The sequence below is a fragment of the Psammomys obesus genome, unplaced genomic scaffold (assembly GCF_907164565.1).
Source record: "Psammomys obesus unplaced genomic scaffold, mPsaObe1.curated_primary_1811, whole genome shotgun sequence".
Lineage (NCBI taxonomy): Eukaryota > Metazoa > Chordata > Mammalia > Rodentia > Muridae > Psammomys > Psammomys obesus.
Window position 1 is genome coordinate 11,942,955 of NW_026596244.1, and position 15,999 is coordinate 11,958,953.

The 15,999-nt window shown below is 51.5% G+C and overlaps 1 protein-coding gene across 3 annotated transcripts in view; it reads right to left on the reverse strand.

The window, feature by feature from the left end:
• Nucleotides 1–1,004: 1,004 nt before the first annotated feature.
• Nucleotides 1,005–15,999, reverse strand: part of Tmem131l (transmembrane 131 like) — a 127,794-nt gene continuing 112,799 nt past the window's right edge. For all 3 annotated transcript variants that reach the window (XM_055596591.1, XM_055596590.1, XM_055596589.1), the window contains 9 exons: nucleotides 14,989–15,113; nucleotides 12,549–12,706; nucleotides 11,375–11,557; nucleotides 9,268–9,343; nucleotides 8,550–8,629; nucleotides 4,413–4,533; nucleotides 3,472–3,560; nucleotides 2,366–2,505; nucleotides 1,005–1,932 (listed from right to left, as the gene is read on the reverse strand). In XM_055596591.1, coding sequence (XP_055452566.1) covers nucleotides 1,660–1,932; nucleotides 2,366–2,505; nucleotides 3,472–3,560; nucleotides 4,413–4,533; nucleotides 8,550–8,629; nucleotides 9,268–9,343; nucleotides 11,375–11,557; nucleotides 12,549–12,706; nucleotides 14,989–15,113 — 1,245 coding nt within the window. In that variant the 3' untranslated portion in view covers nucleotides 1,005–1,659. The remainder of the gene's footprint in view (nucleotides 1,933–2,365; nucleotides 2,506–3,471; nucleotides 3,561–4,412; nucleotides 4,534–8,549; nucleotides 8,630–9,267; nucleotides 9,344–11,374; nucleotides 11,558–12,548; nucleotides 12,707–14,988; nucleotides 15,114–15,999) is intronic.

The following is a 15,999-nucleotide window of genomic DNA, read 5'->3' on the forward strand; positions in this document are numbered from 1 at the left end:
CAGGCCTGAAGAGCTGCTTAGTGCATGCTGAAAAAACAAAAACTAACTTCTACTTTCTTTAGTCTTAAGTAAAAGTGAGTTTTTATTTTGTGTGATAATAAAACAAACTGTAGCGTCTTCTCACTTTCCTGGTAGGTGGTGGGGAATTGAGACCAGGACCACAGAAACTGGAGAGGAAAGGCGGCTCTGAAGCAACGCTAACATCTCACGTCTCATCCTCTAGAAGCCAAGTGGGAACCTGCCGCTGAAAACGCTTTGGGGATCTTGCTCTACCTTAAGATGTTTTTATTGTGGTGGATACACAAAACAACAATTCACCGTTTTTAAGCACTTTAAGTGCACGTACACAGTTCACGGGCATAGCTGGTTCACAGTGATGTGCGACCACTGTCTGCAAAACCCGTCATCCCGAACAGCAACTCTACACCAATCAATGCTAATTCCCCACTCCCTCCTTCCCCTCACCACAAGAAGCTACTGCTCTGCGGCCAATCCCTCTGTCTGTCCCTCACAGGCAGGTCCAGCCAGTGTTCATCTGCCTTATTCCTCTCACCGTAACGTTCTCAAAGCTCACCCTGGCAGCATGGATCAACACCACTCCTTTCACAGACAGGGTGCTATTCCGTTGCTTGGACGTAGCCTTGTTTATTACCTGACAATAAATATGTGCCATTTCTACTCTTTGGCTTTAATGAGTGACAGGGACACGACTGCCAAGGTATCTAAGTCCTTGCCTTTCATTTCTAGAAGCAAAATTAAAAAGTAAAAATAAGTTAACATTATTCAATCCTGAAGAGTCTGTTTCACCCATGCTGGGATTCTCATGTGGTGACTGGAGGGGTCCCAGAACTAAAAGCCCAGAAGGCTCAGCCTTACCAAAAGGGCAGCCCTGATCTTGTAGGGCTCCCTACTCAACCATAGTAAAAGGAGTAAGCCAAACTAACAACCACAGCACCCCACTCAAAGGCACCCCAACCTCAATCTCCAGTAAAGACAAAGTGGGATATAAAAATAAGAAACTTTTATTCAAAGTTGAAAAAGTTCTCAGCGTGTATACTTAGCAATAGACTGCCCAGAGCAGACATCCAACACCAGCGACAGACAAACTGCTTGCCACCAACACCCACTCCCCGAGGTACCAGTGCTGAGGGGAGCCCACTTCCCGGAAGTCCAACACCGACTGAACAACCGCTACCCTAGAACGACAGAACACAGCACCAAGACCAGAAAACAACACCTTTCCTGGAGAGCCTGTGTCAGGAGTGGCCTCCTGCTGGGTGGGCTTTGCTCGCCAGCCTTCATCTTACCAGCTGTGGGGACAGCCCAGGTCCTCTTCCAAAGTACTGCATGCCGACACCGATGGACTGAGTCACACTTTCTGCAGGAACCCCAGGGTCTGATGCCGGGACAAAAGCCACAGCCACCCCCTTCCTGAGTGGTGGAAGTTATGATCTGGAGATGCCAAGTCTCCAAAACTCACTTACGAAGGGTTCAAAAACAAGCACCCAGATTTAAAAACAAAAACAAACAAACAAAACATTTATTTTTATATAAAAGTGCCAAAATATCCACCAATGCTGTACTCTACCTCAACAACCAGTTTATGCTAGGAATCAAAACACAAGGCCCTTTATTCACATTGCTCAAAACTCCACTCCCTCACACGTTCCCGCAGTAGCTGGAGTCTCTGGACAGGGGAAAGTTCGCATTGCGATTTGCTGTGCTAGTCCATATGTCCAGGTTCATGTAGGCACGAAACGGGTTAAAGCCGGGGTAGTACTCCTTGCACATGACCTGGTTTTCCACGTGGGTCGAATGCTCTGTGCTGGGGCTGATGGGGCAGCAATTGTCATACACGTCACTTTGTGGGGCCCAGATGGAACCAAAGAGTCCAGACATGGGAGACAAACTCCGGGTGCTCGTGAGGTAGGACTGAAGCGGAAACAGAGAAGAAAATAAGAGCAAAAGGGTTAAGAACCAAGAAGGGGCTTTTAAGCTGCAGCCCCGAGTCTGAACAGTATCGTAGGGGATACGTCTAGTTGATGAAGTCTACTTGCAGGCTGAAAGACTCAACCAAATGTCTTTCACATGAAAAAATGTCTGGCGTGGTCACGAGAGGAGGCAGCGTTGGGCAATCCCCGCTGACCCGTGGACGCCTTCAGCCCAGCCAGAGGCCTGTGACACAGACAGACGTTTGGCCTTGTCTGTGAGTCCCCACCGTCTGTCTACACATCCCCCCCCCCCCCCCCCACGATGTGGCTGCTGCTCTTGAACATAAAATCCCACCCTCGGCCTGATCTGCACTCTGCGCTGGAGGGACGGGGCAGAACAGGGAGCGTTGAAGGAGGCAGAAAGAGCCACTCACTGGATTGCTGACGACGCTGCTGTGCCCCCAGGCAGTGGGCACACTGGCGGGAGTGTTCCAGATGGAGGGAGCGCTGTGGCCAGTGAAGTCAGTCTGCACTTTGGAGGGGCAGGGGAAGCCATGGGCGTAACTCAGGTTTTCTACAGGGAATGGGGGAAGAAGCATGCTCGTGAGTGCTAAATTCTCCCCCTCGGATGAAAAGCTTCCTAGCATTTGCTACACTGGCCGATGAAAGGCAGCCAGCGTGAGTCCAGTGTGTGCGGACACGCGACCCGGCAAGGCTGACGGGCCTGTACTTGTTTATTCCACTAATTGCTAATGCGTGACGTGTACTGAGAGCATTGTTAAAGTGAACAGTGCCCAAACTCCTACCTACCCTTAGTCCCCCAACACACTCCATGCTGGGGAGGGAACCCCAGGCCCTCAGGCACTCTTGGCGACACCACCCAACTATGCTCCTTTCCATCTGGTTAATGACCAGGACTCCCAACCTCAGCGGCCTGCGCATGGACCACATGGCCTGATGACTGCAAGCCAAGTACTTCTAGGTACTGCCAAGGAAATAGACAGGGCCTCCCTCCGAGAGAGAAAGTTGCCCAAGTGCCCTCTTGTGGTTAGGGGCTGTGATGCATGTGTCAGAATCAAGGACACTGGACACAGGACTTAGTCGTGGTGGGACGGCAGTGAAGCACGAGAAATCCAGACCCAGCTGTATCCTGCAGTGTCCAGGTGACCAGGAATTCCCTGAGGCTCACGTTGCTTCTTATGGCACATGGTTTGAGACAGAGCATGTTAATCACCCACGATTCCTGCTCCAGGCTGTTCCCCTCCTTCCACAGGGCTTCCCACAGCTGTGGGCAGGGTCTACCCATAGGAGACTGGCCTGCTGAAGAGCTGCCTGTTAATGCTACAGACACAACTGACTTGGCTCTACCTCATTTACTGGACTAAGTGGTATAAGGCTGTCAAACAGGGAAGGCCCAGACACCAGACTGGGGGCTGTGGGGGTGCACGTGGGCCACGCCAGTCTGTTCACTGTGAGTTACGTGTCCACGCCCCTTGCTTTGACTTCTGGGGATGAAAGAGCCACTGGTCGCATGCTTTACCTTCTGGAAAGACATTGTAATCGTTCAGTTCCAGCGGGCAGTACACACTGGGAAACTGGCCTTCGCAGGGCGGGCTCCAATCAACGAAACTGCGGCAAAAACAAACAAGACCGAGCTCTAGTCTCCAAACCAGGACAGCAAGGGACCACGCAAAGACAGAGGAAGGCTTCTTGGTCCATATCCTCGGCTGCAAGTCCCGCTTTAGGGAAATCAACAATGTGTTTTGTCAATCAGGGTCAAAGGATTGTTCTCTTGCCAGTAACATTCCACCCGCAGGTCAGTCGGCCGGGCCAAGGGCAAGCTGCCCTCCTGCTAGCTGGAGACATCTGCAGCTGGAAAGACAAGGCCTACCTCAGCAGCTCAGTAGACACCTGAAGGGCTCCACCATGATGGTCCTGCCAGTCAAATGTCAGAAGAGCTGAGCATTCAGCCTGGAGAACTCACCGCTGCAGACGGTCACTGTCCTGTGGCCACCAAAGACTGGCTGCTCGCTATGGAAATGAGGCAGGAGTGCTGCAGCCAGCTAAACCCAAAGCCTTCGGATCCCATGACAGCAGACGCGTGCCAGATCCCCTGACTGCATAACACATTCTGGGTGGCAAGCTGAAGCAGCTGCTATTGTGTAACACCTTTTTAATATCAGGCTGCTGAGCGGGTTCGTTTGAACGTGCTCAAGAACGAGCTTTGGGAAAATGAAGACCTGCCGGGAGTGGGAACCAGGAGCACTTTGAGATCCGCACCATGTCTGAAATAGAGTCCGCTGGGGCCGCCAGCTTTCCCGCCTGACTGCAAGTGCTCACGGCCGTCTGTTCCCCGGCCCAGCATAACTCCAGAAGGCGGAGACAAACAGCGTGGTCCGCATCCATGAGGACCGGACCGTCTGCTCCAGCTGCAGGGCGGTCTCAGGCCAAGCAGAGCTGTGCCAGAGCAGCGGGGCCTACCTGTCAGGGACAGAGGCTGGCTCCTGGGACATGGCCGGCACACCATTCTCCACTGGGCATGGGAAGCTGCTGGCCAGACATGCGGGCTGGGAGGGCCACAGGTCTCCAGGTGGGCACAGACCTGAGGGTTCAAGGAGGGGACACGTGAGCAGAAGCACAACATGGCAGAGTCCATGCAACAGTTTTCAGTGTGGGTCAGGCCACTCTGAAGATGTGACTGAGGGAAGAGGAGGAGTCCTGTGTGCCTGGGAAGTGCGCCCAGGCTGGGTGTGACCGGAAGGAGGGAGGGACTTGAGCTGACTGGGTTGTCACTGCTTTGGCGGGAAAGCCCTGGATGGTGAGCAGAGGACTGCTGGGTATAAGCTCCCACGGGTTCACCCATTTTGCACCCATCTTGCCAGCAGAGGCTCTGGGGGCCTTTTTTGGACCATCTTTCCAAAGACATTTGCTAAGCCACTGCCCTGGAGCAAGAGCCTCAGCCAAAAATGGCAACTATCCCTCTAGGAGACTGTGCCCATTCTGTCACACATGCTGTCCGTTTAGGAGAACTGTGCCTTTGCTGCCAGGCTGTCTCTGCACCGCACGTGAACATGTCTAGCTTTGACAACTGGCAGAAGGAAGCACTATACTGGTGGGACACCTGCGACCCCACTCAGGGCACAGCCGATGCCCACCTGTGGCTACCTCACAAACACATGTCCTCCAGAACAATGCTTCCCATCATTAAGACTCGGAGGAGTCCATGTGGGTCGTGCTACGTCTGGGGCAGTGGAGGAAGAATAGAAAAAATGGCGCTCACGCCTCTCTGTGTGCTGAGTCTTCTCTGACCCTGGGTCTCCCCATGCCAACATCTAGGTGGAAAGAAAATGCCAGGGGCTTGCTAGCCCCGACAGTTGTGTGATCCCATTTATGTTTAGCACATAGTGGTACACGGTAAGGGGGAAGGCGGAAGCAGGACACCTGTTAGGAAATATTACATAAGGACTTCCCGGAGCAGGGCAGTCAGGGAGGAAGCGGTGAGCAAGCTTCGGACTCTACAGACAGAGAAGGGGAGGGTGACCAGAGCAAGACAGCAGGTCATGTGTCACAGGACCAAAAGGCCCAGGATAACCTGGAGTTTGGGATTTAGGCAGTTAGGAGGAGGAAATGGAAAACTGAGCATAGCGGCTGCTAGAACCGCAAGAAAAGTGTTAAACCAGAGCTAGCTATAAAATAGGGTCACAGTTTGGGAGAGAGGCCCACGCTAAGGATACAGACTTAGAAATGTGGGATTTAAGGTGAGACTTGAAGTTTTAAATGTGGATGGCTGAGGTGCCAATGACAGACGAGTAGGCACAAAGGCTCCGACTCTGAAAAGCCAGGGTCATTCTGGGGTGATGAGAAAGGAAATCAGGAACCAGCAACTGAAACAGGCCTGTGTGGGGACTAAAGACAAAAGGATGGATGCCATGGTAATGCCAGAGACCAGACTCCCGCTTTAGGGCAGAGATGGTGGCAAACTGAGGAAGCAGGGCATCAAGGGTGAGAAGGACGTGGGAAGGGACCGTCCATCAACAGTCTTTAAGGAGGCCTCTGGGACAGGAGCCAGGAACCCAGCAGGAGGCAGAGAAGGGCATCCAGAGGCAGGGTATGGCTACTGCTAGGGTATTATAGATGGGGGAGGGGATCATAGCACACTTGTGGACTGATGGGAGGACTCATTAGAGACAGAAACTAAAGGTGGAGGAGGGTGAGGGATGGGCAAAAGGCTGCCACAGAGAAGCAGACGGCTGTTCATAGTGGGCCAGTGTGGGTGAGTGGAGCTTATGAAGGTATGGAATGAGTTTTTCTCTTCTGTAGGCATAAGGAAGCGGGATTAACTAGAATCAGGCAGGAGGTGTCAGACCGGAAGGGACAGCAGATGCCATGGGGAACCATGAGGAGAGGCTGGGCACAAGTTCCCACAGGTTCACCCATTTTGCACATCTTGCCGGCAGAGCTCTGGGAGCCTGTTCTGGACCATCTTTGTATAATTTCATATAAGTCTTTGTGTCATTTCATGCCCTAGTGTAAAAGGGAAGGCTGTGAGGCTCCCACCCAACCGAGGTGCCCGACAGCTAAGAATCACTGGCACTACGGCGCACTATCAGCAGGTGTGATGACAAATGCACACCCCTTTCCGGGTTTGAAATGGAGGGCACCAGGGAGCAGGAGAGGATGTGGACCACCACTGGGCTGTGATGCTCAGGTGATGAGTTACTGTCTTATGGGCACTAGGTGCCAGGCCGTGTTCTAGGTGTTTCACACACAGTTTTCTCCTTTAACCCTGGCGTGAGTCCTGTGGAGTGGGTGTGACTCTCTCCTCATTTTATGGGGGAGGGCCCAAGACCTGCACAGGGCAGACCTGCTGAAGGTCAAGGGATGCTGACAGAGCGGGACTGGGGGCACCTGTCTACTAGTGTCGTCATTACGCCTTCCTAGGTGGCTGGAACAGCCGTGTTGCTGAGCGTGGCAGCACAGTTAGCTACAGAACTTTTAGCCTGCTACTGAGGTGCACGCAAGCATTGAGTGGGGTTTCTGAGAGCTCTGTTCTTTAACTCGGAGGCTGGAGAGATGATGACTCAGCAGTTGAGAGCAGTGACTGCTCTTCCAGAGGACCTGGGTTCAGTTCCTAGCATCCATGTGGTGTCTAATCACTGGGAACACCTGGCTTGTCCAGCAGGAACCTGCTGCTCCTCAGAACAGGTGGGCTGGGCAGGACTAGCAACACCACCATGAGTTTTGCAAAGAGAAGGCAGCCACAAAAGTTAGGAGAATGTTCCCTAGGGACCAGGCATTTCCACAGGGCAGGGATGAACGCGGAGGTGAGGGAGAGCAAACGGGTATGTGGTGTCCCTACACAGCAGACCAGGAGACAACGGACTCCTTCAGGTCTTTAGGATGTAGCCAAGGACTGCAAGAAGTGCTTAAAAAAAAAAGTAATTGTAGATTCTTAGGAGGTGTCGGGTAGACATGTGAAACACATGTAAACCGGGACATGAGGTTTCATGAACACTCTCACAGACAAAAGCAGAATAACACATAGACCTGGAGATGCATGGTGGCGGGGCTGGAGCCTAGGCCTGCTAGGCGGCCTCTCTTGCACTGAGCTCTGCTGGCCCTGGGGTCTGCAGTTTGTTCTTTCTAACTGTTCCCTGGTGAGAGTTAAAGCTGCCCTCTATCAGCTCCCAGACATGACAGCAGAGCCAGCTAAACCTTCCTCCAAACCTTGGCTTGGCAAAGTAGAAATGAGTGAATTTTTCATTTCTTTCACTGGAAACATTTGTGTTGTATGGATCAATGACTGGGTCCAATTCACAAACGATCTGTTTCCATCTGAAGATGACAGAGGTGTCAGCTTTACTCCTAACTCTCCAGTGGGCACAACAACTTTTGCCTTGCCCTGTAGCTCAAGCTGACTCCACCTCCTCTGAGCAGCATTCTGTACATCAAAAATTTCTATGCACAGAAACAAGCGTGCATGCCAAAGCTAATGCTGCCATGAAGATAAAACTCAGGCATGAAACGCCATAATTCCTGACTCTAGTTTGGAAGAAGCCCCAGAGCAAAACAGAGCACCAGAGACAAGAGAGACAGAAGCCAGAGAGAGAAGGGAAGAGCGGGGAGCTGATGGTGGTCTCCCAGCCACTCCTCACTAGAGGCCCAGGCAGAAGCAGGGGCTTCTCCGACCCCCTCGCCTCACCGTCTGGGGCCAGTGTCTTAGCCACCTGCAGTCACAGCGAGCTAGCGCTCAACTCTGCCTCACTCCCAGCTCAGGAGCCAGGTGACTCACCCAGGCAACTCACCCAGGCTCCTGGGGCCCAGTTAACGGGCTCCCACATGGTAGGCTAGGGGAGAAGAGGTGGATATGGAAGCCCACTGTCCTGGCTTGCTCCCCACCTCAACCTTGTTCTCGTAGGCCACACACCCCCTCATTTTCTGTCATCTCTGACTGAGGAAGGGAGCAGAGTGCAGTAGGAGGCTCGGGCTGGCTATGTCTCGGCTACTGAGGGTTTTCACGCTGATGGCTGATGCAGAACGGCTGGCTGGGGAGGCCCCTCCTGAGACACCTTCTCTAGCTCCCAGCAGACTCACCGGCACCTGCTACAGTGAGCTCACCTTGCTCTCCAGCACCTGCGGGTGGAGCAGGAAGGCCGGCACAGGAGGACTCTGTGAACTGAGACAGGACACTCACGTCTCTGCGGGCAAAGGGCAGACAGGAAACCATGATTTCTACACGCATCCAAAGACCGTATAACCCAATCTAATTTGAGTCTCATGGGAGTCCCTTCAGAACACACAGATATCAACGACATACAAAGCCAGGCAAGAGGTGAGGGATACCACAACTTCTTGCTTAAGTAAGCTGATTGGCCAGCACAGAGAGCTGGTCACTGCTAGTCAGCTTTCTCGCCCTGGCAGGTCACAAGAAGCACCTGCAGGGTTGGGAGTGTGCAGTCCCAGAATCTACTGTCTACACAGACCAAGAGGCAACTCTTTTTTAAATCCAATTATGAAGAAAACATCATACGAAGGAACTGTGACTGTGTCTACCAGGCCCTTGGAGACTGTCTGGGCTATCGGTGCTCAGACTGAATTCAAGTCCTAGCCCAGCGGAGACGGCTCCGCTCTCTGCTTGCAGGTGACATGTTTCCTAGTGCGGTCACATCATTGAGAAGACAACAAGAAAGAGAATGCCCACATGAGCCCTTACCACTTGTCTGAGTTATTACTACGATCAAGTTTGGCTTTCCCGTGTCTTTAAAAGGCTTTTCCACAGCAACGCATCAAGAAGCACGTCACTGCCAGGAAAAGCAATGAGGCCCCCAGTACTCACACAGGGCTGCAGGTGTGTGGAGACAGGCTCACGGGGATGGATGCTTCTGGAGAATCCTGTGGGGAAACACTGTCTCCTGCATGAAAGGCGACACACTGTCAGAAGTGCCCCTCGCCTCAACTGCGCATACTCTGTTCAGATGCACGAGGGTTCACATTAGCACCTGATGCCTGATTTATTTCTCAGGCTAACCCACAGTCACACAGACGCTCGTTCTTCTAATCGTGTGTTCTGCATGTGTGTGAACAGGTAGGTTCACATGCACGTGGCTGCCGGAGGTCACTGCTGGGTGTCTTCGTCTGCCATTTTCTGTCCTGGCTTTTGAGACAGGGCCTTCCCTAAACACAGAGCTCCAAGGACTGGCACTTGGCCTGCCCTCTGGCGCATCGGCACACTTTTATGCTGAGATCCAAGCTCAGGGCTGTCTTCCTGCCATGCAGCAACCTTTAGACACAGCACAGAGGCCTCGTGCGCACTCTGGGAATGGAGCAGAACACACGGGCCCCAGGCAACATCCATACACAGAGGCAATACAGTGAACTTTACTGTGTCTCTGCTGCCCCTTTCATGGTGGTGAAAATGACAGAAGGAGTTGTTGACACAGAACTATTAAAAAAACTGCAAAGACCAGAATGCTATCTGGAGCTAGTGTTTCATTTAGACAAGCTAAGAACAAACAATTCCCCATGTTTCTGATAAAATTATGAGCATATAACAAAAAAGCATTAAAAGTATACAAAAAAATTCATGACAGGGAGGGTTTGGGGAAGAGAAAAGTGGGTAGAGGAGCAAGGGTTTCCTCCCTTTAAAAAGTGTGTCTGTCACACCTGATGACCTCAGTCTAATCCTTAGGGCCCACAGGTTGAAGAGAGAGAGGTAATTTCTACACGCTGACCTCCACGTAACAACCTGATGTGGGGGGGCGCTGGGTATATCCATACACCCCCCCCCACGTAGGTGATGACAAATACATGTAACAGCCACCACCCAACAGCAAGTGTGGGCAAGGTTACTAATTCTGCAAGTCAGGAATACAACCATGACTGAGCTCCTGGCACTGAATTCTCAAAAGTAACGGAGGGTAGTGTGGGCAATGGCATTGTTCTATCGCAACAGCCACAAAATCAGAACAACCAAGTCCCACTGATGAACGTATCACGTACATGCGTGACGAGCCATCACCACGCTCGGCAAGGAAGGGCAACTGACGCCGAGCTGGGTGAAGTAAACCATCCACCAGAAGATAGTCGTATCTGATGCACATAAAATGATCATGGTGGGTCTCAGTCATCCACGACCTCCATATGACAACCATCCACAACCTACAACCACACGCTCCACAGAAGACAGCCACGCATGTTACAGTCACTCAAGATTTAGTTACTTGAGATAGCCCGGCAGCCAAACGCTGAGGGGCAGAGAGCAGCAAGGGTAAGCAGAGGCTTGGAGAGGAACCCGAGTTTCTCTTTAATGGCTACAGACTCAGCCTGGAGGGATGGAATCACCTGGTAGTGGGTGGTGGCGGCTGCACAGTGTGAATGAACGTGCTTTGTGCCACCACTCTGCACATTTAAAAATGGTTAAAGAAACAAAAGCGAAAACAGCCAGTTCTGTGAAACAGTTTAGCACAATAAAGGATGGACAAATGTACAGGTTTGTGGAGTGTTTCAAAGACACAAACCAACAGTGCCAGTAACAACTGGCAGAGAAAGGAGAGGGGCGCAGCCTGAGGCAAGGCAAGCCTGAATGCCTTTCCATGTGCTCCATTCACTGAGAGGGCCCTGGACGGTGCACCGGCTGTGATAGGGTAGGTTCCCTGGACAGTGCACCGGCTCTGTAGGGTAGGTTCCCTGGACAGTGCACCGGCTGCCCGTGGGGTAGCTTCCCTGGACAGTGCACCGGCTCTGATGGGGTAGGCTCCCTGGACGGTGCACCAGCTGCCCGTGGGGTAGGCTCCCTGGACGGTGCACCAGCTGCCCGTGGGGTAGGTTCCCTGGACAGTGCACCGGCTCTGATGGGGTAGGCTCCCTGGACGGTGCACCAGCTGTGATGGGGTAGGCTCCCTGCACCATGCCCCGGCTGCCCGTGGGTGGGTCCCTGAACTCACCAGGCAGCAGGCAGTGCTGGGCATCCACCACAGGCTTCCTGTCGCAGTCGGAGCTGCTGCTGCTCCAGCTGCCCCAGCTGCCCCGGCTGGCCCGCACTCTGCCCGAGGAGCTGCCACAATCAGAGCTGGAGTCCGAGCAAAACTTGTCTGCACACTTCTTCTCAGACTTCTGGTAGTAACTGTCTGGAGAAGCAAAGAGGGGCCGTGCTACACCCACGCAGCTCCCACTGGTGCCAGTGGTAGCAAGTGGAGAAGGGGGAAGGAAGGGCAGGGTATGGTCACCTCCTCTGCTCAGCTAGTGAAAACGTGGCCACAGGACTGAGGGGAACAGCAGGACAAGGGCTAGGTCTCAGCTGCCCGTGGGTGGACAGCGGGACCAAGGGGAACTTCATCTAAGAATGGCTCCAGGGTCTGTGTGGAACTCAGTGGAGGAGCGCTTGCCTAGCATGCACATGGGATAAGAGCCTCAACTGCAAGACAGACTGAATTACACGCAATGGTTCTAGAAATAAGCAAAATTTCTATCAAGAAAATTGAGTCTATTCTACTGAATAGATGCAAAGCTTCTAATGCCCCTCCTTTATTATAAAAATGTTCATTTACATATTTCAAAATATTGCTGATTACTGGTGTATGAGAAGACGGTCCGATTAAGACTGAAGAGCAACACCTTTCAAGGGATTGCCAGAGAAAAGGGACAGCAAATGTTGCCTTGGTGTCCAGTGCACACAGAGGAGCTAGTGTGTGGCAATGTCGGTGTGGACTGGATCACAGATCATACTTTGATTGCCACCTTCAGTGGACCCTGCCCTGCTGTCCTCCCTCCTACATAGCGCCCCTATGGCATTGCCCAGCAGATCCCTGGCAGACCAGCAGTCTGACTGAGAAACTACAGGGCTATGCAAGAAACATCGGTTCACAAGTGGACACCCGGCTCAGCTGGCCCTTTCCCCAAGGGGCCCTGCCGCCCGTGCACACTGCTCCTTCAACAGTATGCAATGACAGTCGGTGGTGGACAGACTTCAGGGATGGCAGCCGTGCTCAGGCTCAAACGATCAAGCGCTTTCTGAGCCACTTCTCTGTGGTCTGTAAAGTGACAGTGCTCCTCCTCGAAAGCTCAAGACCCTCAAAGAACAGACTACAAGGAGCCCATTCACAGATCTGTGCTACATACCCTCCTCTCTGCGCACAGGGGAGCTGCCTGCCATTTCCATGCTAGCTTTCCACGTCTCCCCAGTGCTGTCCTGTGCACACCAGCTTCTGACGTCACTGCTCAGCTCCGACCTCTCAAATTCACTGCAGGCAAGCTTCAGCTCATTCTGCTCAGAAGACCTGGGAGAGCCAGGAGAAGAGTCACACCTCCACCTCACTACACAAGCACACTTCCTGCTTGAGGTAAGTCAGGGGACAGTCATGGCCTGGGACAGCTGAGGCCTCTCCGAGTGCTGTGGGAGGAAGGTGAGCAAGAGAGGCCCCTGAAATGTGGGAGAGGGAGGTGTGACTCAGTGGCAGAACGAGGCTAGCACACAAGACTCAGAGGGTTATTTTGTTTCGCACTCCTGCAACCGCATAAACTAGAATGATTTAGGGACACTTAATCTATGCTCATATTTTACAGAGAGAAAAACAGATTCTACACTGTGGCTCAAAATTGCAGCTGAAGAGCAGAGCCAGGGCTCCGGGCCTGTTTTCCTGAATTTTCAGTGTGTGAACCTGCTGCTTAGTGTCTGGTGGGAGGTTTGAGTGTTCGTTTAAATATATTCTTCCTCATCTGCAAACATTTGCTTAGCAGTTACCATACTCAGCACACTGTTGTGAAATAGAGAAGTTCATACATTAAGCCACACCTCTGCTACAGGGCCATGAGCCCCTCAAGGAAAAGAATTAAGATTTTCTTAGTAGAAAGACAGACTGCAGGGCTGGGAAGACTGCTCACTTGATAAAGTGAGAAACTATAGAAGCCTCCATGAACAATGAAATGGTTCTTTGCACAGGCATGGCAGTGCCCCTGGGAGGGATGAGAAAAAGCAGCCCAGACATGGAAGATGCAGAGCAGGATGTCACTGGCTTCCGATCATGGCAGAAAACATGTGGGCAGAAGCAGCTGCCCAGAAGCCCAGCCCGGCAGCGTCTGCTTAGGTCTCCTGTGCTCTCAGTTATGAGCAGACATAGGTTTCTTACAAGTTACCTTTGAAGAATTTAATTATTTGCTTGGATCTCAGAATTGTTTTAAGTGTCCTAAGATTACCTGAAGTTGTATTCTTGTCTTTCTATGTGTTCTTATTTAGAAAAAATATAATATTTTCAAGTGATCTGAGTCAACCATGTTTATGAAAATACACATAGGAGAATGCAAAAGGAACTGACGTTTCCTTTACATAGGATCTTGTACCCCAACTCTCAGATGAATATCCATACAGGATGTGGTATGCATGTGGCTATTTCCACCATGCTGCTGGCTCTGTGTGAATGAGCTGAGTGCCAAGCTCAGTGGCAGGCCTCTCCTTCAGTGCTGAGCTTGGTGGCAGGGCCCTCCTTCAGTGCTGAGCTCAGTGGCAGGCCCCTCCTTTAGTGCTGAGCTTGGTGACAGCCCTTCTTTCAGTGCTGAGCTTGGTGACAGCCCTTCTTTCAGTGTTGAGCTCCATGGCAGAGCCCTCCTTCAGGGATGAGCTTGGTGGCAGTCTTCCTGGGTACTCTGTGCCTTCAGAATGCTCAACTATAGCATAGGGAAACCTCACACCACTGAAATGTGCAAAAACTAGAGGACTGTAAAATCAGCACATTGAAATACCTAACCAATCTCTTAAGTTGGTGATAGCTCCAGATGCCAGGATTCAAGAGAGGCAAAGTCTGTATGGGGAAGAGATGGCGCCCAGCTTGGCTTTCGTGCTGCTCAGGGACCGCTGAGGACAGGTGTCAGGACTTTGGAATGGGGTTTTCTATAGGAAACTGGGGTGCTGCAAGGGGTCATCCTCCAGACAAGGGGACTGGGGAACTGGAAAAGCCTGACTGTAGATAAGGAAAGAGAGTATCATATGTCTGCTAGAGGCCCCACCACACATATGTGGTGTGCTGGGAGTCCAGGATGAAAACGCAGAACACAGAGGCCACCTTTGCTGGATATAAAGTGAATAAGTACAGTGCTTTCTGGTTAAAAATCTTCAAATCTTGGACTACATTACATTTAGGGGTTACCTCTGGAACCCCAGCTACCCAGAGCTTCCTCAGACACTGCTTATGTCCCTAATCTTCCCGAAAAGAAATGAGTCTGAGGTAACAGTATCCCTAAGCAGAAGGGTTCCAAGGAATAGTGCCCAACTCTGAACATGGTACAAGGTACAAGGAATTCATGGTTCCATGGTACAGGAATGTTCTCTAAAATTTCCCACAGCTTTTAGCACTTTATAAGGAACAGATAAAAACAAAAGTCTTAAAAGGTCACATTACAGGATTTTTAAGGAGTAAAATTACAATTAGAAAATAAAATGTCAACTCAGCAAAGACCTTTCAGTCAGAATGCTATGCTATACTGCCTACCCAAGCTTACAGAAAGAGAAGAGCCAAGTGAGGTGGAAATCGAGATTGAACCGGAAGGGGCTGCAGAAATGGCATACCTGGAGGCCTGAGAAGAACCCCTCTTCTTGTTTCTTCTACATGTTCGGTTTTTATTCCAATTGAGAGTTTGTGTGCTTCCTTCTCTTTTCTCCTGAAGCTTCCTCTTCCTGTAAGGATCTTCCTCCTGAAGAAGAAAAAGGAAACATTTGTGTGTTAATGAGACTATGTCTAAAGATAAACTAAGGACTTCATTTGTTTAACTTTTGAGGACCAGCTCTATCTACCACAAAAACACCTCCACTCTGGTGAGAGAGGAGACTGGCCTTTCTCAGTCTGTTTCTGTTTCTTCCCTGTCTCTACTCTCCAGGCTCTGGAGATGGTGAAGGGAAACTAACTGCTGCCTAGAAAACGCCTACGGGGCTGGCAGGGAAAGGTGCGCCAGTGACGCCAGGGAGCAGTGACACCGTGGCCTCCGCCTGGCCACATGGGGCCAGCCATTCAATGCATCAACTGCTGAAGCGAATTCAGAATAACCCAGGAAGGCACAAGCTATATGTCTGTTCCAATTTGTCTACAGAGGAACTTTGTGTGAACAGCCAGGCCACCACAAAATGTTCCGAAGTAGGCACAGCTTCTTGGGTAGATAAAATCAGAACATGCTTCATGTGCAAACGTGGTTATGAAGAGCTTCATCTGTTGGGCAACATATTGACACTTACGGGTCCACGAGCTATGTATACATAGACTTAAAACTTCTCAGGTGTGATCTGGACACAGACTTGGTTGGTGGCAATGGGCCAGTCCCTTGCCTTCTAAAGCATCTTTCCTATCTTGCAGGCTGTGTGCCTTCTCTCTCACTCTCCGCCACTCCAACGTGGAGCTCAGGCACGGAAACTCGGAATTATCAGCCCGTCTGCAGCTCAGAGGGGCTGGCCTCCTCCCTGGACTTCACAGGCCCGATAAAAGTGTACCTCCGGACCAGAAGTCCTTCTTCTAGTGCTTAAGGCTCCTTTGATGAAAAGCAAAGGTGAGCTCACCTCACCGTCCTTTCCGGAATGGCAGCCCAGAAA